The 26,635-nt window shown below is 32.9% G+C and overlaps 1 protein-coding gene and 1 long non-coding RNA gene across 4 annotated transcripts; both read right to left on the bottom strand.

Annotated features, from left to right (window-relative positions):
* Positions 1 to 234: 234 nt before the first annotated feature.
* Positions 235 to 4,479, bottom strand: LOC112281135 (magnesium transporter MRS2-4). 3 transcript variants are annotated; one of them, XM_090249925.1, is made up of 5 exons: positions 4,309 to 4,479; positions 2,561 to 2,919; positions 1,661 to 2,076; positions 1,062 to 1,373; positions 235 to 792 (listed from the first exon to the last, which is right to left on the bottom strand). In XM_090249925.1, the coding sequence occupies exons 2-5, from the start codon at positions 2,904 to 2,906 to the stop codon at positions 511 to 513; spliced, it is 1,356 nt and encodes a 451-aa protein (XP_090106051.1). In that variant the 5' UTR covers positions 2,907 to 2,919; positions 4,309 to 4,479; the 3' UTR covers positions 235 to 510. The 3 variants fall into 3 exon arrangements, with proteins under 3 accessions (XP_090106051.1, XP_024373106.1, XP_090106050.1); XM_024517338.3 differs by having other exon boundaries at positions 4,192 to 4,316; XM_090249924.1 differs by having other exon boundaries at positions 2,561 to 4,329.
* Positions 4,480 to 7,745: 3,266 nt separating this feature from the next.
* LOC112280967 (uncharacterized) lies at positions 7,746 to 9,278 on the bottom strand. Its single transcript, XR_002969469.3, has 2 exons — positions 8,907 to 9,278; positions 7,746 to 8,533 (listed from the first exon to the last, which is right to left on the bottom strand). It is a non-coding gene; the product is annotated as an uncharacterized LOC112280967 (long non-coding RNA).
* Positions 9,279 to 26,635: the final 17,357 nt, after the last annotated feature.

Here is a 26,635-nt window from a genome sequence, read left to right as displayed (position 1 = left end):
AGCACCGAAGCTTCATTTTTTCTTGGCTAGATGATTCTCAAACAAGACCCTGTAAGCCAAGGTCTACAGCTTTACAACTCACACTTTTGATTGACAAGCAAATTGGCAACTCAGGGCATACAAACTCTGGTTATAATAAGGTGCGAACTCCGAATCTCTCATGGGCAGCTAATGGAATCATTGAAAAGATACCAAGAAACTGGAGGGATTGCTGCCAAGCGATTCTATAGACGATTATATTTTAGTTAGCGATCTTTACTTTTATAATATATAACTGTTACAACAATTGACCACCTCGTCACAAGTCATATGTTCTCATTTCCTCTTCCAATTCTTCTTTTTCAAGGAACTTAAAGAACATGCCCATACCGAATATGACGAATGTAACGCCTTCAACTATCAAGGAAGCCAGTAGAAAGTGAAGCTCGGCCATGAGAGTCCAATATCCCCTTCCTTGCAAGTTTACCAAATAATAGCTTGCTTTATCAATAGGTACTTGCTGTTATAGTTTCATTTCTCGAAAAGCCCCTTCCATTGCACATAACTGACTATGCCCACATAAACTAAAAATGCAATGAGCATGCTGCAGCATAAGCTTGGTACAAACCAGTCAGGATTGTTGTATGGTGATAGGTTGTAGATGTTTATGCAGAACACTCCAATTATGCCCATGGCAGCTGAAATAGACAAGGCGGATGCACCCAATGTGATCTGAAATTGAAAGAGCTGGTTCCTTAGGTGGTCAAGCCGTACGTTGACGTAATCCTCTGTATCATCTATGTATTCTCGAACCTGACATCGGCAATCGTAAACATGTGAAGGATCATGTTGACTTATGAAACACAAATTAGGATACTAGATGGGATGAACCTCGTGCATAATTCTGCATGTTGAACCAAAGCGGCTGCACTAGAAGAAATGTTCTTGATCCCTGAAACCAAGTCTATCCAAATATGGTTTGCATATTAATGATGATTTGAACACTATTTTTTATAATAGGACCCCAAGGTTCGCTTGAAAGCAAATTTGTTTCCAGGGTTTTGCTATGTTTGAAAACTCACCAGTGAGAGCTTGTTAAGGCCAGCATCCACTTGCATAAAGTAGGCATCTAGTAACATCTCCAACTCTTCAACATCATAGACTCTGGTAGTGCTGGGTGTTACTGAGCTACGGCGGTTACAATGACCATTTCCTCTGTACGAATTCTGTCGGGCCAACTTGAGTGATGCAGCTGAGCTCATTGTTACCAAAGTATCTGAAGATTTAGTTTGGGGTGGTGGGTCCAGGTGCTGTATTCGAAGTTGCTTCCGAGTCAAGTGTAGGTCCGCCATTTCTTCGTCATCCTCCAAGAGTTGCATAAGTTCATCTCTGACCTGGTTTGTACAATTTCAGCATAGGCCTTCAGAAAAGGTTAACAAATAACTTCTGAAATAACAATTCCATTCCAACCAACAGAGTTTACAAGGTCGTCACAGGGAGAGGCCTCCATTGTATTCTGACTAGATTGGCCTTTGTATTCAAGCAGATAACTTGACAGAGGCCTTCATTGTCTCCAAAGAGCCGAATAGTCACAACATGGTAAAGATTGATTGCGTAATTGCACGCAACGATTGCAGGTTTCCTGATGCTAGTGAACTCTGGGGCGTGAAAGAGCACTTACTTTCTGACTTCGAGCACTTAAATGAGTAAGCCGGCTCTTGACCATTCGGACAAGCTCGAGACTCCTTGTGCTAACTCCTCTAGTTAACATGTTCAAAGCTGGACGGGCTGTCATTTCCAGAGCGTGCACGTTTGTCTCAAGGTGGCTGCAAACTACATCAAGCGCGATTTCCAAAACTTGGAACTCGAAAGGGAGTTGTTCTTGTAGGCTGTCATCTGTTGTGCACACCTGTCCAACAGGTGACATACTCAGCTCTCCAGGATTGATCCATAATTTGTTCTGAGGAGAAAATCGCATACCAAGCTGCTCTACAAAGGGCTTAGCTTCCCGGATGAAGGGATCGGGAACATAAACCTCTTTTGATGTTATTATTGCTTTCACAAAATCCAAATTAATCACCATCGAGTTCTCCCTTGCTGCGAAAAATAATCACACACATTCATCAAGGAGCTCGCATTTTTTAAAGCAATTGAAAGATAAACAGACAGATCTTTCCTTCCTGCACCATCTAGCACTCAGACTGGAAATTTTCGTTGCGAACTACAAACTGCTCTGATTCTAAAACCTTAAAAAGGAAAATAGATTGTCCACAATACAAGCATGGAGAGAGTCTAAATGACCCGTAAACGTTCAATAACAATGGATTCCATTTATCACAATTCCTCCCATTTTAAGCTCTGGAAATGACAGCCCGTCCAGCTTTGAATAGGACTTTAAGCTCAAAATCAAAAACACAAAAAAGAAAAGAAAAGAAAAGAAGCATCAAATAATGCTTGTAGTTTGTTCCGTGCTGACAGCAATCAGCGGTGTATCATCTCATTTCCAAGCACGCAGACTTATAATATTTCTATGTCAAATAGAATCCAAATGAAATAGATTCCATATTCGATGAACAATTACCTAGAATATGAGAGGATCGTGAGAACATGGGTCCCAATATGCGAAGGTCTCTTGCCAACACGGAAACACGTTTCAATAGACCGTTCCTGTCGCAATCGAAAATTTCAGAATTCCCAATTGCATCAAATCTCATCCATGTCCTGGAGCCCATCCTCCTACTCATCAGGACGGGAAGTGGAACAACTTTTTCGCCTGCATCCGGAGACCGCGAAATGGGCTGATCGTCAGCAGATTTATACACTGCCGGTCTCTTCATGAATGGCTTCTCCGTTTTGGCTGCAGATCTCAGCTGAAGGGAAGGATATAGCTTTGAAACGCTTAAAGCCGCCACGTTCCTGGAATACATTCTCTGTTGGAATCTGTTACATCATGGCAGCTGTCATTCTCCCATAATGTGTTCCGAGAAGAAATTTTCTCTTTAAAAGTCTGAGCAGACCCCCCGAAACAATGGTTTTAACTAAGTTCCACGCTGTCACCTCAACATGGCCAAACCTCGCCCGACATATGGTCATAGACTAACAATTTGGAAAACGCCGGAGAACGATTCAACGGAGGATCAGGAACGTCGTACTGAGCTCCATTGTATTATCAGCTACAGTATCCACTCTAACGGAGTCGATATGATTTCATATCGGCGAGTATAATTGAAGAAAATACTGAAAGATGCGCTTACTGTTTTTCAGGAAAAGCACACTCAGTATGACTTACGATAGTATCCAACCACATGATAGACTGCACTTCCTACCTGTATTAGTGTAAATACTAAAATACAAAGTAAATCGACAGCACATTCATTACGCCACTGCATGCTAGGATTCAGTTACTTCAAAGTAAACAGCCCAACCAAGGTGGCAGGTAAGCTTGGGGGGGACATAATTACGTTCAATTCCAATCCATCATTTACTTGGAGAATACTGGCTTAAAACAGCTCAATCTTGAGGATGTTGCCACATTTGACAATTAAGAAAACTAACAAAATTCGATGACACAAATCAACATAGTAGAATGTCATTTGCAGTTTGATCTGTTGAGAGCGTTTTGAATGTGCTCCTTTACATGTTCGCACAACGCTAATTGCCACCTGATCATCGGAAGTTGGGTCCTACAACTGCTCGTGCTCGGCTTGAAACGTCTCTGACACGAAAAATTTGTTAACAGACATATTCTAAACGTTTTATAACTTCTTTTGAGCGTCAGATCTGGACTAATCATGTTCCAATGGCCACAATGCAATCATGTTGTCAACAGTCCCTGCTGAAGAAGTCATTGTCCAAGAGAGCTGACCGAATTCCATGAAAGTATTGATACAATCTACTAATCATCAGCTTCCTAATCATCGATCACAAACTCTCTCCGAGCATTTCGTGGACCATCGCACTTGGCAGGAGTTCGACGTGCGAATAAAGATAGAGATAAGGCACTGCTAATCAACCCTCCTGGGACCTTTACCCTGCAAGGCCTTAAAACAATGTTCCACCCTTACTCAGAATCTATCCACTCACAAAAGCAACAATGCAGCCATTAAGAACTACCGAAAACGAACTGCATGCAATCAGCTCCACAGAACAGACCGATTCCCGACACTGCTAATCGAATTCGAAGGTCAGAAAGCTACAGATCGGCTCCCGCACCATGACATGCATGGTAGCACAGCATAAAAAAGAGAACGATCCCTCCAGTGTTGTGGAAGCAGACTGAAACCGAGATAACTCTGGATGCAGGGAAGCAATTCGGAAGTGAGCACGTACAGTCACGGTGTAACAAACCTTGTAACGAAGTACGTTACATTAGAATTCTTTTGAGGCTTTCTCCGTCCAGGGAATGTCCGGATGCCAGAGCCTGAGACCAATGGAATTCCTTCGAAAACCTATCTCACGCTACGCTTCAGTAGGCGACAAACAGCCAGGTTGTACAAAGATGAGTAGGTGGACAATATGCGTATGCCGCGATCAAGCTGAAGAACAGATCAGCGTGGGGCCAGATTCCTCTTCATGCGCAGAGCTGTGGTACCAGGAGCCACAGATATGCCACACCAAGCAATTGGGGATGAGAAGGGCGGAGGATTTTTCATCCTCTTTGCCCCCATTTTTCATCCACAAATGTTTGACGCCTCTCACGCCCATAGCTATCGTCCTTGATGCTTGCTGCCACGTCGTCTCTTTACTTGTCGTCGGTCTTACGCTCCCTTTCCTATTCATGGTGACGTGGCTTCTTCTTCATTGTATTGATGCATTGTATTTATGCTTAGAGCCTCTTCGTGTGGGTAGTTTTGGTGAATGAAAGGGGCTGCTTGAGGAGATGGAGAATATATATATATATATATGTATATGTATATATATATATATAAAAAAAAAAAAAATTAATATGTTTTTGTTTCTAAGTAGAGTTCTAAAATAATTATTAATTTTATTTATTTATTAATTTTTTTTGAAATATCTATTTTTAAAAATTAAATATCTCTAGCTTTAGACATTATCATAATAGAAATAATTTTAAGTATTTTACTCCATATTATACACAAATCAGCTTTATTTTAATGCATTTAATCAAAAGGTTGTTGATATTGCAAATTAAAGGTGGATCTTGAAAAGAATTCCAACACTGTGTTTAATTCTTGTAGACTTATGTGATAGAAATTATACTTGTAATTCAGTGTGATCAGAATTGGACTTTGTGCTAAAATCTAGTCAATATTATCCAATCAATTTCCAAATCTAAATCTATATTTCCATATCTATCAATTGTCTTTGTGGTTTTGCAATGAAAAAATGGTCTTTAGAATCAATTTTAAAAGAACTACTTTTTGAAATAAAAGACACTATTAGGAAAAAAAAAAACAAACAAACAAACAAACAAACAAACAAACAAACAAGTGGAATCTCCCTTTAATTATGTATGCATATCATTTGAAGAATAAGGATAATAGTCTATGCCTAAAGAGCAAAAAATTGACATTAGAAATAGCTTTGATATTTGTTTTCAACTTGTACAATTCAAAATGAAGTATACAAGTTAAGTAAAGTATAAAGAAAACAATAAAAGCAAGTGTTTGAATTCTTATTCCTAATATTCTATTCCAACCATACAAAGCAAATTAATAAGACTTAGACAATAATCTTAGAAGGAACTGTTATCAAGACACGGGTTCCGAATAGGGCAAAGTTGATCCTTAATTCAATTCTATAAGGTGCAGCCAATACAAATGAAAATTGCATATTCTCCATCTTACCTTCTTTTTATTATTTGTACCAAGCAAAGAAATTGTTCACTCCTATAGAAAATGAAGAATGAATACAAGAAGAAATGGTATAATAATTCTTAAAAACCAATCTTCATGATGAAAAAGTCACAGATATCTAATCAAAAGACAAAAGAATTGCTAAAGTAGAAAAAATGCAAAGAGTAATATTGCCTCCAAAACAAACAAGAATGGAAACCATCCTATTGTCTAAGTCTAAGAAGTAGGCAAAAATGACCTTCTTCAAATATAGGAAGGATAGCCTCTATTGAATTATTTGACATTGTCTAAATAACTTTAGATCATCTTTGGAATTATTATTTTAGATTATTTGAAATGACAATTGATGTAGCCATCTTAATTGGTATATTCAAAGATCCAATTCAAATATCTAAGTTAAGTGCAAATGAAGGTGCTAGTAAATGCTCTTAAGTAAAAACTCCAATAGATCAAGGAAGAGACATAGTATGTTGAGCTTTGGATTGGTGCCCAAGCTACCTTAGTATACATATAGGCAATGCATCTTGGAAAGTTCATTGTGTTCTATGTGATAAATCTAGAGTTGATTACAAAACTTCAACTTTAGGATCAAACTTTGGGTTAGCCATTATAAAACCAAGATTAATTCAAATGATATGAGATTGAATATTAGAAACATATTGAATATTAGAAACATCATTTGAGAAGATTGGTGCTAGTAGCAATGGGTTAGGGAGACAATAGGTTATGGAGGCATTCATGTGGTGCCTGGACCAATTTTGGCCACTTGTGCATGAGTCTTTTTAAGTCAATATAAAGTTTTGCCATTCTCCATACTGCCTAATTACTTCTTCCTAACCGCTTGCCATAACCCTTCCACAGCTGCGGCTTAAGTATTTTTTAGCCTCTGCTTCCTTTGACCCCAAATTTTGGGCTTAGTAGAAAATTTAAGAAAAAAAAATTATATGCATGTTACTGTATGCAATAGCTTGAACCAGTTCTTTAATGTCTTCTGTGCTGCTTGAGCTGGGGGTAGGCCTTCAGGCTGAGCCCACTTACAACATGCAAACACATAACTGAAGAAAGATTCGATGGAGTTTGCGATATCTGCATATACTCCGAACACAAGATAGAAACAAAGCTGTGTCGTGAGCTTTAGATCAGTTCTTGATGAATTTTCTATAAGACATGATGAAGACCTCTGTACTGTTGAGCGAAAACTTCAACTGCTTACACTGCACGGTGTGTGCCTCTTGGAATTTCCTCTATGCTCTGGCGGTAACCGATTTACTGAAACGAATGGAGCTTATGCTTTGACTAGTCAGCTCCAATCAAGATTCCCCGATGACTCCTCTTTCTTGCAGTAATTCGGAGGAAGATGGGTTACCGAGCTCTCGTCTGATTCTTTCTTAATGACTTCTTTCTCGCAGTGTTTCCGTGGTATACTCCGTCTGTGTTTGAAGAGGTTATCACATATTACAATTGGAACAATATGGGTTACTTAAGAGTGCTTCCTCGTGCAAGATCCGCCTGCTTCTATATGTTTAAGTTCCGTGTACATCGACGATTCGTCTCTGGTTGATGAAGATTAGGTTATCTTACTGGTCATGCACTAGTTTTGATGTCTCAATCTCCGATGTTGAGATCTGGATCCACATTGAGTACTGCAGCTCCATCTTATCATTTTACTGTATTAGTTTAAACAGAATAATGGATGAGACGCTTGTGTTTCAAGTTCGTTTGAAGTGAAATGAGAAATGATGATGACGTATTAGGGAGACTGTGATTCCAAGAGAATCAAGTTGGCAGAGGTTGGGGCACATTCAGACCAAGTTATTCGAGTATGGACGCTAACCAACCATGCGAATCTCAACAAGAAGGCCTAGATATTCCCTTTCAATTTGTACATCGACCATGATTTGGTAAGTTGGACTTCACAAAATGGAAGTTGAGAGAGAGAGCAGTAAATCCAGTGAGGTGTACAAATGATTAACCCAGTAGTTGAATGCAGTAAGTCATTCACCGTAAACTATAAACACATGTATATTTGCACGACTCACTTGTGTGGTGTTGATAAAACGGAATAGCTTAATGCTCTAAGCCGTGTTTGAGCAACTAGGCCTCAGATGATCAAATGCTTTTCAACCTATTCTACAACAATGGATCATGCTCGGAGCCTTTTTTTCATGTAGGAAAAGTATGGAGTTCACCAGAGACCTTGTTGCTATGGCATATTTCGGAGAGCCACCAAATTGCTGGAGCAAAAAGGATCCCTGCTGATCGCCAGACTTTTCCTACATGTAAACTGGTCGACCACACATGCACGCTGAACAAACCTTTGAATGCACTTTCTACAGTGCTTCAACAGTCGGAATAGACATTAATATCACATCTTCCTTCCATTGTCGTCGACTTTAATTTAGCTAGATACAATCTTCATGAATCTTCGCTACATTTGACACTCTTCAATCGAAATCAGGCCCAAGGAATCCTCGAATCCAGTTGCGGCTCGTTCTAGAAGTAATCTTCTTAGAGTTCGGGTCGTGGCCCAAGTAACGAAGAACAACTCCACGAACACATATGATAAAATCCCCTATTGCCATCTGCGTCGAGAATGATTAACATGGCTGTGAACTCTTTTAGAGAGAAATCAGAAAGACTCCCCACTCCTGGTGAGTCAACTGGCCGGGAATCGATTCTAGAAACTCCAGCTTCTCGATTTGATCTTCACCTTGAAATGGAGTAGCACTGCTTACCTAGCAAAACAAGAGCAATTCGTCGGAGGCAAGAAATATTGAAACCCTCTCGTGTTGTTGTGAAGCGGAAAACCAAAACTGAGTTCAGAGAGAAGGTTAGACATTACTAGAACTTCACGGAGGTCTCACAAGTTCAAGTTGTAAGTTGCAGTCACAGGAGGGCAGTTCAGACTAAATAAAAGCAGAATTGGACACATTGGCACCACCGAGAAAAGAGGGCACTCAAGTTTAGTGAAGAAGGAGATGAAGAATCAGAAGAAGAAAAATAAGACGACCCTGCGGATTGATTCACTCCTACAAGCAAAGGTGCAGACTTTTCCCCAAACGTCAACCAATATAGACAGCTTCATCCATTCCGCGCCAAATGTCTCACCGACGATTTTCTCGGAGATCGACACTTGAGGCAAGTTCACTGTTCCCACTTCCACATACCCACTGCGTATCCCACCCAAACACGCAACAGAATATACAATTGCCAAAGCGTGTCGATTATGGCGGCGATGTGCCCCAACGACCCACGTCAAGGATCTTTCGGAGGATGACGTTCAAGTGTCAAAGTCGTCAGGGACACGAGCACACAATGCCCCGGAACGAACATCAAAGTTCGGAGCATGGCAGTGTGATGATCATTTTAGCACTCAATTATTAGTATTGACGAAGCAAAATCAGCTCGGCTCTGATCGTATACTTGACTAGCGGCCGTGCGATAACTATGACAACACTGGCTAATCCGTTTGCAACGCACGAGGCGAATATGCCCCCGAAGCAGTCAGGCTTGAGCTTTATTGGGCAACTCGTCTGCCGGAGCGTGAAGCAAGTTGAGTCAGCGCCACGGATCAGCCGTGTTTTTTAGGTAGTGCCTGAATTTTGGGCAGTCGTTCTGGATCTTGTGCGAAATGGCAAGCCGAGAGCTTGAATGCGGATGCGGTTGGCATCGGCCCAGCTCAACAGTTCGGGATCTGCGAGTCGAGCTTATCCGTGTTGCGGTTCGCGGACCCCGTCCACCTTCGCATTCATTCGCTTCGGTGACAGTGTTAATACCAGTCGGTATTTTACTCGTGTATGTACGATTTCGTATTTGTACGATATGCCCCTCTAGATTTAATTTTCTTGACATTGGCTCCTCCCAAAGATTCCTCATATATTTATAGCAATATAAAAGAATAGCAAGAAAAAGACAAAAGAAAAGGTTAAAAGCACAAGTTAGACCAAACCTATTGTTGAGAATAGGTACCTTACTTGCACTCTCACCTTTCTATTTCATTTGTCCATCATCCATAAATGTCTACAGACATAGATGTTTGGTAGCTACATCAAGTTCTATGAGCAATTCCTTGACATGCAACCAATTGTTAGGAGCCCATAAAGTATTGATAGTAGGGGTACAAGGTTAAGGGTTTGGGATATAAAAATAAAAATAAAAAACTAATTATGAGCAATTAGGAAAACTTAAGGATTTAAGGCTTATTATAGTATTTTGGCATGAGAAGCCATTTAGAGTTTTTGTTTATCATATACCTAGTACTAGCTAGATATCTATTTTTCTACAACCACACCAAATATGCCCAAAAGTTTTCTATTTTTACTTTATTTTATTTTAAAAGGATTTGAATATAAAACTTTACTTTGCATGGAGGACTCTATTTTTATAAATTACTTTATATAAAGATCTCTTCTTGTACTAATAAAACTTCTCCAAGTAAACTCTAAAAAGCTATACTTGACTTATATAAAATCTTCAAATCATTATAAGAGTTTAAATGTATTTTATAATTATCACTTTTTTTTATTCTATTTTTTTTCTAACTTGTTATATATGCATGTATATGTGTGTTTGTAAATATATCTATATATGAATACATGTAATATATTTTATAAATTATAACTCTAAATTTATATTATATTTAATTAAAAAGTTTAATTTGTATATATTTTTAATTAGATAATTTTATAAATTAATAAATATATACATTATTTTTATGTATATATATTTGTTAAAAAATAGTATATAGAATATTTTACCTTTATATTTTGACTATTTTAAAATTTATATATTTTGTATTTGAAAACTTCAATATATAATTTTATTATGATTTTAAACTTAATAAACATCATATTAAAATGAGATTTGTTTTTATAATATATTTTATTTTATAAATTATAAGAATTTATTCTTTACTCTAAATATATTTAAATGACATGCAAGATTCAATCAACTAGTCTATATATATATATATATATATATATATGTGTGTGTGTGTGTGTGTGTGTGTATGTGCGTGTGTTATTTAAATTTAATTTTTTTATTATAATAGTAAAAAAAATTTAAAATTTATTTAGTGGTAAGTATTTTTTTTATTATTTGAACATTATGTCCTATAAATAATTGGTTTATAATTATGTTTTTTAAGAAAATATATATTGTAGATTAAATATTATGTAATTTAATTTTTGTTAATATATTAAATATTTATTATTATTATTATTATTATATTATTAAGTTTTTTTAAAATTAAAAGAAATTTGTTATTTTTGTATGTAAAGTATGTTATATATGTTCAAGAATTCAAACCTAGTACTCAAATATTATTTTGAAATTAATATTTTAAATCTATTATAGATGCTTTTGGTAATTTAAAGAACTCCATATAAAAGTTAAAAGTTGTATTAATAACTCCAAATTAAGTAAAAAGTAGTATAAATTTTATGAGAATTTTAGTACTTAATATTTTTTAAAAAGACATGAAAGTAAAAGAATATTGTACTTGGATTATTCTAGAATTTCTATTAGAAAGTTTGAAGAGTCTTAAACTTATCATTACATAAATTATGACTTCTTTGTCTTAAGTTGATTTATAAAATAAGATTTAATAAAAATATAGAATACTTAATAACTAAAAATATATTTTATAAAAGATTTATAATTCTTATTATAGATTTCTAAAGACTTTATAAATAATAAAAGTATTTTTAAAAACCATTCATATTTTTAAAAACTTCTAACATATAATGGAGGATTTTTTATATGAATTAAATATTATATTATATTTTTACAACTTATAAAATATTATACATAATTTTTTTAGAAATTTTAGAAGATTTAAAATATACATCAAATAAAAACTTGATATATGTTGAATTTAATACATGCTAAAATCAATATAAATTTATCAAATAATAAATATATGAAATAATTAATAAATTATTTTTTAAACTATAGATAATTAATTTTTCTAAGTAATATTAAATACATAAAAATAATATTATTTACTTATGTTTTAATATCTAATTTCTTTAGAAATAATATTATTATATATAATTTAATTATTATTTTTATTTAAAATTATTTTATTTGAATCTATAAGATTATTCTCATTTGTAGAACTTGTCCACCATCCCAATTCATATTCTCTGTTCTCATTTGTAGCCCTTGTCTCCCATCTTGATTCCATCATCTCCCATTTTGATTCTATTATCTCCCATTTCAATGCCATTATCTTTCATCCTGACTCCATTGTCTTCCAATCCAAACCTTCTATCTCATGTTTTTGTTTCCAATCTCAATCTCATATCATCTATTTATATTTTTGTGTAATATAAATAATGAATAAAAATCTACTTCTTCTCTTTTAATGAATGGAGTAAAAAAAAGTTGATTTTTTAAATAATTGAATTAAATATATTTATTATTAATTAATCAAAAATTCTAATCATAGTAAAGTATAAAATCATAATGTTTATATTACATGGAGATTAATCCTTAATAATCTATTTAAAAAATACAAAATTTGAATATATTTTAAATTTGGAATAAATTAATAATATTACCAATGACAATAACAATAATAATAATAATTCTAAATAAAATCTTTGGCATCTTTGACAATACATTAAGGAATATTTAAAAAAATTAGTAATATGTAAGGGTGATTTTTTTCAACAAGCATGAAAACCATTCTTTAAAATATCAAATGTTTTGTAACTTTATAATATCATATGTGTATTTATATTCTTTTTTTATCTTCATATATTTTTAAATGATATTTTCAATTTTGATTTATATGTACTTGAATGAATGTTACTTTGACTAATTGATTAATTGATTACATATGCATCAACCAACATATATATAAGTAATTATATTATTAAGAATACTCTTTTATAAGGAGAATTTTAAACTTTATTATTAAATTACTTTCTATATAATTCTTTTTTATGATGTATGTGTTAGATTCTACTAAAATATTGCTTGATCTATATCCTAGAAATTCTCAATACCCTCTTCTTAATTACACATGGCTATTTTCAATTGACTCAATTTCCACCATTATTACCTTTTTTTTTATTATGTATGTATATAAAGAAACATATTGATTCTTAGATTTTTAAATGCATATATTTTTGTTTATATACACATTTGTAATATATATATATATATATATATATATATATATTTATCAAAATAATTAATTTTTAAAAATAAAATATGTATCCAAAAGAAATAAATTATATAAAAAAATCCTAAAGAAAACATGAATGTATCACAAGATACAAAGAAGACCAAAAGACAAGCATATAAGAGATAAAAATTGAAATAAACATTGCATTGAAGAAGAAGGTGCCAAGCATTGGTGTACGAAAAGAAGAGGGCTGAGATGGGAGACATGGGCTACAAATGGAAACTAAGGACAAAAAAGGGATCAAATAGAGAATGCCAGTTAAGCATGAAAATGAAGAATATAAGTTGAGCATGGAAATAGACAATACAAGTTGAGAATGGAAATAGAGAATGGAAGTTGAACATAGAAATGGAAGATTGAAGTTGAGCATGAAAATGAAGAATGCAAGTTGAGAATGGAAATAGACAATGATAGTTGAACATGAAAATAGAGAATGCAAGTTGAGCATGAAAATGAAGAATGCAAGTTGAGTATGGAAATAGAGGTTGCAAGTTGAGCATGGAAATAGAGAATGTAAGTTGAGCATAGAAATGGAGAATGCAAGTTGAGCATAGAAATGGAGAATGCAAGTTAAGCATGAAAATAGAGAATGTAAGTTGAGTATAGAAATGGAGAATGCAAGTTGAGCATAGAAATGGAGAATGCAAGTTAAGCATGAAAATAGAGAATGCAAATTGGGCATAGAATTAGTAAATGTAAATTGAGCATGGAAATAGAGAATGCAAATTGAGTATGGAAATGGAGAATGTAAGTTGAACATGGAAATGGAGAATGCAAGTTGAGCATGGAAATAGAGAATATAAGTTGAGCATAGAAATAGAGCATGCAAGTTGAGCATGGAAATGGAGAATGTAAGTTCAACATAAAAATAAAAATTGTAAGTTAGGTATGAAAATAGAGAATGTAAGTTGAGCATGGAAATAGAGAATCTAAGTTAAAAATGGAAATAGAAAATGCAAGTTGAGCAAAGAAATAGAGAATGCAAGTTGAGCATGAAAATGGAGAATGGAAGTTGAGCATGCAAATAGAGAATACAATTTGAGCACAAAAATCGAAAATATAAGTTGAGCATGGAAATAAAGAATGTAAATTGAGCATTGAAATGACGAATGTAAGATGAGCATGAAAATACAGAATGTAACTTGAGCATGGAAATGGAGAATGTAAGTTGAGCATGGAAATAGAGAATGCAACTTGAGCATGAAAATACAGAATGTAACTTGAGCATGGAAATGGAGAATGTAAGTTGAGCATGGAAATAGAGAATGCAACTTGAGCATAGAAATTAAAAATACAAGTTGAACATGGAAATACAGAATGCAAGTTGGGCACGGAAATGGAGAATGCAAGTTGAGTATAAAAATAGAGAATGTAAGTTGAGCATGAAAATAAAGAATGCAAGTTGAGCATGAAAATATAGAATGCAACTTGAGCATAGAAATGGAGAATGTACGTTGAGCATGGAAATAGCGAATGCAAGTTAAGTATGGAATTAGAGAATGCAAGTTGAGTATGGAATTAGAGAATGTAAATTGAGCATAGAAATTGAGAATGCAAGTTGAGCATAGAAATGAAGAATACAAATTGAGCATGAAAATGAAGAATGTAAGTTGAGCATGGAAATAGAGAATGCAACTTGAGAATAGAAATTGAAAATACAAGTTGAGCATGGAAATACAGAATGCAAGTTGAGCATGGAAATGGAGAATGCAAGTTGAGTATAAAAATAGAGAATGTAAGTTGAGCATGAAAATAAAGAATGCAAGTTGAGCATGAAAATATAGAATGCAACTTGAGCATAGAAATGGAGAATGTACGTTGAGCATGGAAATAGAGAATACAAGTTGAGTATGGAATTAGAGAATGCAAGTTGAGTATGGAATTAGAGAATGCAAGTTGAGTATGGAATTAGAGAATGTAAATTGAGCATAGAAATTGAGAATGCAAGTTGAGCATAGAAATGAAGAATACAAATTGAGCATGAAAAATGAAGAATGTAAGTTGAGCATGGAAATAGAGAATGCAACTTGAGAATAGAAATTGAAAATACAAGTTAAGCATGGAAATAGAGAATAGAACTTGAGCATAGAAATTGAAAATACAAGTTGAGCATGGAAATACAGAATGCAAGTTGAGCATGGAAATAGAGAATGTAAGTTGAGCACAAAAATAGAGAATGCAAGTTGAGCATGGAAATAAAGAATACAAGTTGAGCATGAAAATATAGAATGTAACTTGAGCATGGAAATGGAGAATACACGTTGAGTATGGAAATAGCGAATGCAAGTTGAATCTAAAAATAGAGAATGCAAGTTGAGTATGGAATTAGAGAATGCAAGTTGAGTATGGAATTAGAGAATATAAATTGAGCATGGAAATCGAGAATGTAAGTTGAGCATAGAAATGGAGAATACAAATTGAGCATGGAAATGAAGAATGTAAGTTGAGCATGGAAATAGAGAATGTAAGTTGAGCATTGTTGTATGGCATGATTTACTATCTAAAAATACACTAGATATCTAGTTGTAGAGAGTTTAGCTTAAACCTTGATGTGAATTTTGTCTTAGCTTCCAAAACTCTTTTGATTTGCATAAAATTCAAAATATAACAAAATCCTCTCAAAACATATTTTTCTCACAAAGGATTTTCTCATTCTAAACTTTAGAAATTCATAACTCTTGATCAAAATAAGCAATTTGTTTCAAATTTATAGAATAGGTAGAAAATTCTCTTAACTTTTATTACAAAAAAAACTAATTCCAAATTCACTCTCAATCTTTTGGCATCTAAGAAACTCTAGAAGATACTCTAAATCCTAGTTTATAAGCACTTGAGTACTATTTTCTTAATATCTCAAGAATCCAATATTCAAATGTCATCAAAATTATGTAAGAAGTTTATTAACATAAATTTACACATTTCCTGAAATTTTGGACTAAAAACTTGTCAAATTGCTCAAGATATAGCTCAAGTCACAACCACTAGTAAATTGGGTCACTTACTACCCTTAGATTGCATGTGCTGACTTCAAAATCTAATAACTCCTTTATTCCAACTTGGAATCTAGCAAGTAGTGTGCAAAAAGTATAGCCGCAAAAGTGGTCTCTCTAGTCGCGGTTGCCGATCCTCAATTGCCATCCGTATGCGTACGTTATGTCAAAAAGAGTGAAAGTAGCTCCCAAATCAACACCTTAACTTTGAGTCCCTATATCTCCTTCATATATATTCCAAATCATACAAGATTTGCACCAAAACCATAGCCAAAAACCTAAACTTTCTGATCTTAGCCTTCTAAGCTCAAATGACTCCGAAAAACTAACCCTAATCCCTAATATGGCCTCGGGTAGCCTCCTCAAAGCCCATTGGTCATGATTTTTGACCAATAGGAATGGAGATTTTTATCATCCATCTCCATTCATCTATATTGGTGCCCTAATTACTCCCTTTGCTACCAAAACCCTTCTTCAATCCTTTTTCTTATAAGATTTATATAATTTATACTCTAAACACTAAATAAAAGAACCAAAATAAATTTTCAAATGTCACAAATGTCTAATAAAGGTGACTCTAAATATTTAGAAGTTACTATCAACGAAAACCAATCTTAAAAGCCACTATCAAAAGGAAATTAAAGTTATAAAAATTCTATAGTAATCTTTTTAAATAACCTCTTCTCAAGGTAATAATCAAATTATATTCTACAACCAACTAAAATCTACTAACATGGCTCTCACCATGTTACTTAGTAAATTATATATTAAGTACATAATTACATTATTTTCATATAATAGTCGAACCACAACATGACAACATGGAAATGAAAAATTCAAGTTAAGCATGGAAATGAAGAATGTAAGTTGAACATAGAAATGGAGAATATAAGTTGAATATAGAAATGGAGAATATAAGTTGAATATGGAAATGGTGAATGCAAGTTGAGCATGAAAATAGAGCATGCAAGTTAAGTATAGAAATGAAAATACAAGTTCAGCGTGAAAATAAAGATTGCAAGTTGAGCATGAAAATGAAGATTGCAAGTTGAGCATGGAAATGGAGAATGGAAGTTGAGTATGGAAATGAAGAATGTAAGTTGAGCATGAAAATGGAGAATGCAAGTTGACCATGGAAATAGTGAATGCAAGTTGAGCATGGAATTAGAGAATGCAAGTTGAGCATAAACATAAAGAAAGTAAGTTGAGCATGGAAGTAGAGAATGTAAGTTGAGCATGGAAATCGAGAATGTAAGTTGAGCATAGAAATAGAGAATGAAAATTAAGCATGGAAATGAAGAATGTAATTTAAGCATAGAAATAGAGAATGGAAGTAGAGCAAAGCAATAGAGAATGGAAGTTGAGCATGGAAATCGAGAATGCAAGTTGAGCATAGAAATGGAGAATGTAAATTGAGATTGAAAATGAAGAATGCAAGTAGAGCATGGAAATACAGAATGCAACTTGAGGGTAGAAATAAAGAATGCAAATTAAGCATGAAAATAAAGAATGCAAGTTGAGCATGGAAATAAAGAATGTAAGTTGAGTAGGATAATGGAGAATGTACGTTGAGCATGAAACTGGTGAATGCAACTTGAGCATAGAAATAGAGCATGCAAGTTAAGCATGGAAATGAAAAATGTAAGTTCACCCTGAAAATGAAGATTACATGTTGAGTAGGAAAATAGAGAATGCAAGCTCAGTATGGAAATAGGAAACGCAAGTTGAGCATGGAAAAAGAGAATACAAGTTGAGCATGGAAATGGAGAATGCAAGTTGAATATGAAAATAGAGAATGCAAGTTTTGTATGAAAATAGAACATGGAAGTTGAGCATGGAAATAGAAAATGACAGTTCAGTATGCAAATAGAGATTGTAAGTTGAGCATAGAAATAGAGAATGCAAGTTGAGCATAGAAATATAGTATGTAAGTTGAGCATGGAAATTGAGAATGGAAATTAAACATGGAAATAGAAAATGCAAGTTGAGCATAGAAATAGAGAATAGAAGTTGAGCATGCAAGTTGAGCATGGAAATCGAGAATGCAAGTTGAGCATGGAAATAGAGAATGCAAATTGAACATGAAAATGGAGAAATTATGTTGAACATGAAAATAGAGAATGTAAATTGAGCATGAAAATAGAGAATACAAGTTGAGTATGAAAATAAAGAATGCCAGTTTAGCATGGAAATATAGAATGCAAGTTGAGTATGAAAATTGAGAATGTAAGTTGAGCATGGAAATGGACAATGAAAGTTAAATATGAAAATGGAGAATCTAATTTGAAAATGGAAATGGAGAATGTAAATTAAAGATCAAAATAGAAAACACAAATTGAGCATGGAAATATAAAATGCAACTTAAGCGTGGAAATTGAGAATGCAAGTTAAGCATAAAAATAAAGAATGTAAGTTGACTATAGAAATGAAGAATGTAAGTTGAGCATGGAAATGGAGAATTCAAATTGAGCATAGAAATGAAGATGTAAGTTTAGCATGAAAATATACAATGGAAGTTTAGTATGGAAATAGAGAATACAAGTTTAGCATGGAAATAGACAATGAAAGTTATATATGAAAATAGATAATCCAAGTTGAGGATGGAAATGGAGAATGTAAATTGAGCATGGAATATAGAATATAACTTAAGCGTGGAAATAGAAAATGTAAGTTAAGCATGAAAATAAAGAATGCAAGTTGACTATGGAAATGAAGAATATAAAGTGAACATTGAAATAGAGAATATAAGTTGAGTATGGAAATGGTGAATGCAAGTTGAGCATAGAAATAGAGCATGCAAGTTAAGCATGGAAATGAAAAATATAAATTCAGCTTGAAAATGAAGATTGCAAGTTGAGCATGAAAAAAGAGAATGCAAGTTGAGCATAGAAATAGAAAATTCAAGCTTAGCATGGAAAAAGAAAATGCAAGGTTAGCATAGAAGTGGAGAATACATGTTGAATATGAAAATAGAGAATGCAAGGTTAGCATGAAAGTAGAGAATGTAAGTTGAATATGAAAATAGAGGATGCAAATTGAGAATGAAAATAGAGCATGGAAGTTAAGCATGGAAATAGAAAATGTAAGTTGAGCACAAAAATAGAAAATACAAGTTGAGCATGGAAATGGTGAATGGAAGTTGAGTATGGAAATGGAGAATGTAAGTTGAGCGTGAAAATAGAGAATGCAGGTTTAGGATGGAAATGGAGAATGTAAGTTGAAGATGGAAATGGAAAATATAAATTGAGTATCGAAATGGAGGATTCAAATTAAGCATGATAATATAGAATACAAGTTGAACATGGAAATAGAGAATGAAAGTTAGGCATGGAAATAGAGCATACTAGTTAAGCAAGGAAATGGAGAATGTAAGTTCAACATGAAAATGAAGATTGCAAGTTGGGCATGAAATATAGCATGCAATTTGAGCATGGAAATGGAAAATGAAAGTTTAGCATAAATATGAAGATTGCAAGTTGAGCATGGAAATATAGATTATAAATTGAGCATGGCAATAGAGAATGTAAGTTGAGCATGAAAATAGAATATACAAGTTGAGCATGGAAATAGAGAATGTAAATTGAAGATCAAAATGGAGATTCTAAATTGAGCATAGAAAAGAAAGATTCAAATTAAGCATGAAAATGAATAATGCAAATTGAGCATAGAATTAGTGAATGTAAGTTTAGCATAAAAATAGAGAATACAAGTTCTGCATGAAAATAGAGAATGGAAGTGGAGCAAAGAAATGAAGAATGCAAGTTGAGCATGAAAATAGAGAATGCATGTTGAGGATAGAAATGAAGAATGCAAATTGAGTACGAAAAAAAGGAACGCAAGTTGAAGATGGAAATGGAGAATGCAAATTAAGGATTAAAAAAGAGAATGCAAATTGAGCATGAAAATGTAGGATTCAAGTTGAGCATGAAAATGAAGAATGCAAGTTGAGCATGTAAATAGAGAATGCAAGGTGAGCATGGATTAGAGCATGTAAGTTGAGCATAGAAATGAAGAATACAAGTTGAATATAAAAAAGAAGAATGCAAGTTGAGTATGAAAATAGAGGATGAAAGTTGAGCATGAAAATAGAGAATACAAATTTAGCATGGAAATAGAGAATGCAAGTTGAGAAAAGAAATGGAGAATGCAAATTGAGTACAAAATGGAGAACACAAGTTGAAGATAGAAGTGAAGAATGCAAATTAAAGATTGAAATGGAAAATACAAATTAAGCATGGAAATAGAGGATTCAAGTTGACCATGAAAATGAAGAATACAAGTTGAGCATCAAAATATAAAATACAAGATGAGCATGGATATGGAGAATGTAAGTTGAATATGATAATAGAGAATGTAAGTTGAGAATTAAAATCAAAAATGTAAATTGAGCATAGAAATAGAGAATGAAAATTGAGCATGGAAATACAGAATTACAACTTGAGCGTGGAAATGGAAAATGTAAGTTGAGAATGAAAATGAAGAATACAAGTTGAGCATGGAAATGAAGAATGTCAATTGAATATGGAAATGGAGAATGCAAGTTTAGCATGGAAATGGTGAATGCAAGTTGAGCATAGAAATAGAACATGCAAACTAAGCATGGAAATAAAACATACAAGTTCAGTGTGAAAATGACAAAATATAAATAGGGCATAGAAATACAAAATGCAAGTTGAGTATGGAAATGGACAATGTAAGTAAAGCATGAAAATAGAGAATCCAAGTTAAGTATGGAAATAGAAAAAAACAAGTTGAGCTTGAAAATATAGAATGCAAGTTTAGCATGGAAATAGAGAATACAAGTTGAAGAAAAAAATGGAGAATACAAATTGAGTACAAAAATGGAGAACGTAAGTTAAAGATGGAAATGGAGAATGTAAATTAAAGATTGAAATAGAAAATACAAATTAAGCATGGAAATAGAGGATTCAAGTTGAGCATAAAAATGAAGAATGCAAGTTGAGCATGGAAATAGAAAATACAAGGTGAGCATGGAAATGAAGAATGCAAGTTGAATATGATAATAGAGAATGTAAGTTGAGAATTAAAATTGAGTATGTAAATTGAGCATAGAAATGGAGAATGAAAATTGAGGATTCAAGTTGAGCATGAAAATGAAGAATACAAGTTGAGCATGGAAATAGAAAATGCAAGTTGAGCATAGAAATGGTAAATGCAAGTTGAGTATAGAAATATAGCATGAAATCTAAGTATGGAAACAGAAAATGCAAGTTCAACATAAAAATTAAGAATGCAAGTTGAGCATAGAAATATAGAATGCAAGTTGAGTATGGAAATGGACAATGTAAGTTGAGTATGGAAATGGACAATGCAAGTTGAGTATAGAAATGGACAATGCTAGTTGAGCATGAAAATAGAGATTCCAAGTTAAGTATGGAAATAGAAAAAAACAAGTTGAGCTTGAAAATATAGAATGCAAGTTTAGCATGGAAATAGAGAATACAAGTTGAAGAAAAAAATGGAGAATACAAATTGAGTACAAAAATGGAGAACGTAAGTTAAAGATGGAAATGGAGAATGTAAATTAAAGATTGAAATAGAAAATACAAATTAAGCATGGAAATAGAGGATTCAAGTTGAGCATAAAAATGAAGAATGCAAGTTGAGCATGGAAATAGAAAATACAAGGTGAGCATGGAAATGAAGAATGCAAGTTGAATATGATAATAGAGAATGTAAGTTGAGAATTAAAATTGAGTATGTAAATTGAGCATAGAAATGGAGAATGAAAATTGAGGATTCAAGTTGAGCATGAAAATGAAGAATACAAGTTGAGCATGGAAATAGAAAATGCAAGTTGAGCATAGAAATGGTAAATGCAAGTTGAGTATAGAAATATAGCATGAAATCTAAGTATGGAAACAGAAAATGCAAGTTCAACATAAAAATTAAGAATGCAAGTTGAGCATAGAAATATAGAATGCAAGTTGAGTATGGAAATGGACAATGTAAGTTGAGTATGGAAATGGACAATGCAAGTTGAGTATAGAAATGGACAATGCTAGTTGAGCATGAAAATAGAGAATCCAAGTTAAGTATGGAAATAGAAAAAAATAAGTTGAGCTTGAAAATATAGAATGCAAGTTTAGCATGGAAATAGAGAATACAAGTTGAAGAAAAAAATGGAGAATACAAATTGAGTACAAAAATGGAGAACGTAAGTTAAAGATGGAAATGGAGAATGTAAATTAAAGATTGAAATAGAAAATACAAATTAAGCATGGAAATAGAGGATTCAAGTTGAGCATAAAAATGAAGAATGCAAGTTGAGCATGGAAATAGAAAATACAAGGTGAGCATGGAAATGAAGAATGCAAGTTGAATATGATAATAGAGAATGTAAGTTGAGAATTAAAATTGAGTATGTAAATTGAGCATAGAAATGGAGAATGAAAATTGAGGATTCAAGTTGAGCATGAAAATGAAGAATACAAGTTGAGCATGGAAATAGAAAATGCAAGTTGAGCATAGAAATGGTAAATGCAAGTTGAGTATAGAAATATAGCATGAAATCTAAGTATGGAAACAGAAAATGCAAGTTCAACATAAAAATTAAGAATACAAGTTGAGCATAGAAATATAGAATGCAAGTTGAGTATGGAAATGGACAATGTAAGTTGAGTATGGAAATGGACAATGCAAGTTGAGTATAGAAATGGACAATGCTAGTTGAGCATGAAAATAGAGAATCCAAGTTAAGTATGGAAATAGAAAAAAACAAGTTGAGCTTGAAAATATAGAATGCAAGTTTAGCATGGAAATAGAGAATACAAGTTGAAGAAAAAAATGGAGAATACAAATTGAGTACAAAAATGGAGAACGTAAGTTAAAGATGGAAATGGAGAATGTAAATTAAAGATTGAAATAGAAAATACAAATTAAGCATGGAAATAGAGGATTCAAGTTGAGCATAAAAATGAAGAATGCAAGTTGAGCATGGAAATAGAAAATACAAGGTGAGCATGGAAATGAAGAATGCAAGTTGAATATGATAATAGAGAATGTAAGTTGAGAATTAAAATTGAGTATGTAAATTGAGCATAGAAATGGAGAATGAAAATTGAGGATTCAAGTTGAGCATGAAAATGAAGAATACAAGTTGAGCATGGAAATAGAAAATGCAAGTTGAGCATAGAAATGGTAAATGCAAGTTGAGTATAGAAATATAGCATGAAATCTAAGTATGGAAACAGAAAATGCAAGTTCAACATAAAAATTAAGAATGCAAGTTGAGCATAGAAATATAGAATGCAAGTTGAGTATGGAAATGGACAATGTAAGTTGAGTATGGAAATGGACAATGCAAGTTGAGTATAGAAATGGACAATGCTAGTTGAGCATGAAAATAGAGAATCCAAGTTAAGTATGGAAATAGAAAAAAACAAGTTGAGCTTGAAAATATAGAATGCAAGTTTAGCATGGAAATAGAGAATACAAGTTGAAGAAAAAAATGGAGAATACAAATTGAGTACAAAAATGGAGAACGTAAGTTAAAGATGGAAATGGAGAATGTAAATTAAAGATTGAAATAGAAAATACAAATTAAGCATGGAAATAGAGGATTCAAGTTGAGCATAAAAATGAAGAATGCAAGTTGAGCATGGAAATAGAAAATACAAGGTGAGCATGGAAATGAAGAATGCAAGTTGAATATGATAATAGAGAATGTAAGTTGAGAATTAAAATTGAGTATGTAAATTGAGCATAGAAATGGAGAATGAAAATTGAGGATTCAAGTTGAGCATGAAAATGAAGAATACAAGTTGAGCATGGAAATAGAAAATGCAAGTTGAGCATAGAAATGGTAAATGCAAGTTGAGTATAGAAATATAGCATGAAATCTAAGTATGGAAACAGAAAATGCAAGTTCAACATAAAAATTAAGAATGCAAGTTGAGCATAGAAATATAGAATGCAAGTTGAGTATGGAAATGGACAATGTAAGTTGAGTATGGAAATGGACAATGCAAGTTGAGTATAGAAATGGACAATGCTAGTTGAGCATGAAAATAGAGAATCCAAGTTAAGTATGGAAATAGAAAAAAACAAGTTGAGCTTGAAAATATAGAATGCAAGTTTAGCATGGAAATAGAGAATACAAGTTGAAGAAAAAAATGGAGAATACAAATTGAGTACAAAAATGGAGAACGTAAGTTAAAGATGGAAATGGAGAATGTAAATTAAAGATTGAAATAGAAAATACAAATTAAGCATGGAAATAGAGGATTCAAGTTGAGCATAAAAATGAAGAATGCAAGTTGAGCATGGAAATAGAAAATACAAGGTGAGCATGGAAATGAAGAATGCAAGTTGAATATGATAATAGAGAATGTAAGTTGAGAATTAAAATTGAGTATGTAAATTGAGCATAGAAATGGAGAATGAAAATTGAGGATTCAAGTTGAGCATGAAAATGAAGAATACAAGTTGAGCATGGAAATAGAAAATGCAAGTTGAGCATAGAAATGGTAAATGCAAGTTGAGTATAGAAATATAGCATGAAATCTAAGTATGGAAACAGAAAATGCAAGTTCAACATAAAAATTAAGAATGCAAGTTGAGCATAGAAATATAGAATGCAAGTTGAGTATGGAAATGGACAATGTAAGTTGAGTATGGAAATGGACAATGCAAGTTGAGTATAGAAATGGACAATGCTAGTTGAGCATGAAAATAGAGAATCCAAGTTAAGTATGGAAATAGAAAAAAACAAGTTGAGCTTGAAAATATAGAATGCAAGTTTAGCATGGAAATAGAGAATACAAGTTGAAGAAAAAAATGGAGAATACAAATTGAGTACAAAAATGGAGAACGTAAGTTAAAGATGGAAATGGAGAATGTAAATTAAAGATTGAAATAGAAAATACAAATTAAGCATGGAAATAGAGGATTCAAGTTGAGCATAAAAATGAAGAATGCAAGTTGAGCATGGAAATAGAAAATACAAGGTGAGCATGGAAATGAAGAATGCAAGTTGAATATGATAATAGAGAATGTAAGTTGAGAATTAAAATTGAGTATGTAAATTGAGCATAGAAATGGAGAATGAAAATTGAGGATTCAAGTTGAGCATGAAAATGAAGAATACAAGTTGAGCATGGAAATAGAAAATGCAAGTTGAGCATAGAAATGGTAAATGCAAGTTGAGTATAGAAATATAGCATGAAATCTAAGTATGGAAACAGAAAATGCAAGTTCAACATAAAAATTAAGAATGCAAGTTGAGCATAGAAATATAGAATGCAAGTTGAGTATGGAAATGGACAATGTAAGTTGAGTATGGAAATGGACAATGCAAGTTGAGTATAGAAATGGACAATGCTAGTTGAGCATGAAAATAGAGAATCCAAGTTAAGTATGGAAATAGAAAAAAACAAGTTGAGCTTGAAAATATAGAATGCAAGTTTAGCATGGAAATAGAGAATACAAGTTGAAGAAAAAAATGGAGGATACAAATTGAGTACAAAAATGGAGAACGTAAGTTAAAGATGGAAATGGAGAATGTAAATTAAAGATTGAAATAGAAAATACAAATTAAGCATGGAAATAGAGGATTCAAGTTGAGCATAAAAATGAAGAATGCAAGTTGAGCATGGAAATAGAAAATACAAGGTGAGCATGGAAATGAAGAATGCAAGTTGAATATGATAATAGAGAATGTAAGTTGAGAATTAAAATTGAGTATGTAAATTGAGCATAGAAATGGAGAATGAAAATTGAGGATTCAAGTTGAGCATGAAAATGAAGAATACAAGTTGAGCATGGAAATAGAAAATGCAAGTTGAGCATAGAAATGGTAAATGCAAGTTGAGTATAGAAATATAGCATGAAATCTAAGTATGGAAACAGAAAATGCAAGTTCAACATAAAAATTAAGAATGCAAGTTGAGCATAGAAATATAGAATGCAAGTTGAGTATGGAAATGGACAATGTAAGTTGAGTATGGAAATGGACAATGCAAGTTGAGTATAGAAATGGACAATGCTAGTTGAGCATGAAAATAGAGAATCCAAGTTAAGTATGGAAATAGAAAAAAACAAGTTGAGCTTGAAAATATAGAATGCAAGTTTAGCATGGAAATAGAGAATACAAGTTGAAGAAAAAAATGGAGAATACAAATTGAGTACAAAAATGGAGAACGTAAGTTAAAGATGGAAATGGAGAATGTAAATTAAAGATTGAAATAGAAAATACAAATTAAGCATGGAAATAGAGGATTCAAGTTGAGCATAAAAATGAAGAATGCAAGTTGAGCATGGAAATAGAAAATACAAGGTGAGCATGGAAATGAAGAATGCAAGTTGAATATGATAATAGAGAATGTAAGTTGAGAATTAAAATTGAGTATGTAAATTGAGCATAGAAATGGAGAATGAAAATTGACGATTCAAGTTGAGCATGAAAATGAAGAATACAAGTTGAGCATGGAAATAGAAAATGCAAGTTGAGCATAGAAATGGTAAATGCAAGTTGAGTATAGAAATATAGCATGAAATCTAAGTATGGAAACAGAAAATGCAAGTTCAACATAAAAATTAAGAATGCAAGTTGAGCATAGAAATATAGAATGCAAGTTGAGTATGGAAATGGACAATGTAAGTTGAGTATGGAAATGGACAATGCAAGTTGA

This window comes from Physcomitrium patens, chromosome 4 (genome assembly GCF_059467195.1).
Source record: "Physcomitrium patens ecotype Gransden chromosome 4, ASM5946719v1, whole genome shotgun sequence".
Lineage (NCBI taxonomy): Eukaryota > Viridiplantae > Streptophyta > Bryopsida > Funariales > Funariaceae > Physcomitrium > Physcomitrium patens.
The sequence above is the reverse complement of the archived record's forward strand: the minus strand, read 5'-3'. Positions and strand labels throughout refer to the sequence as shown.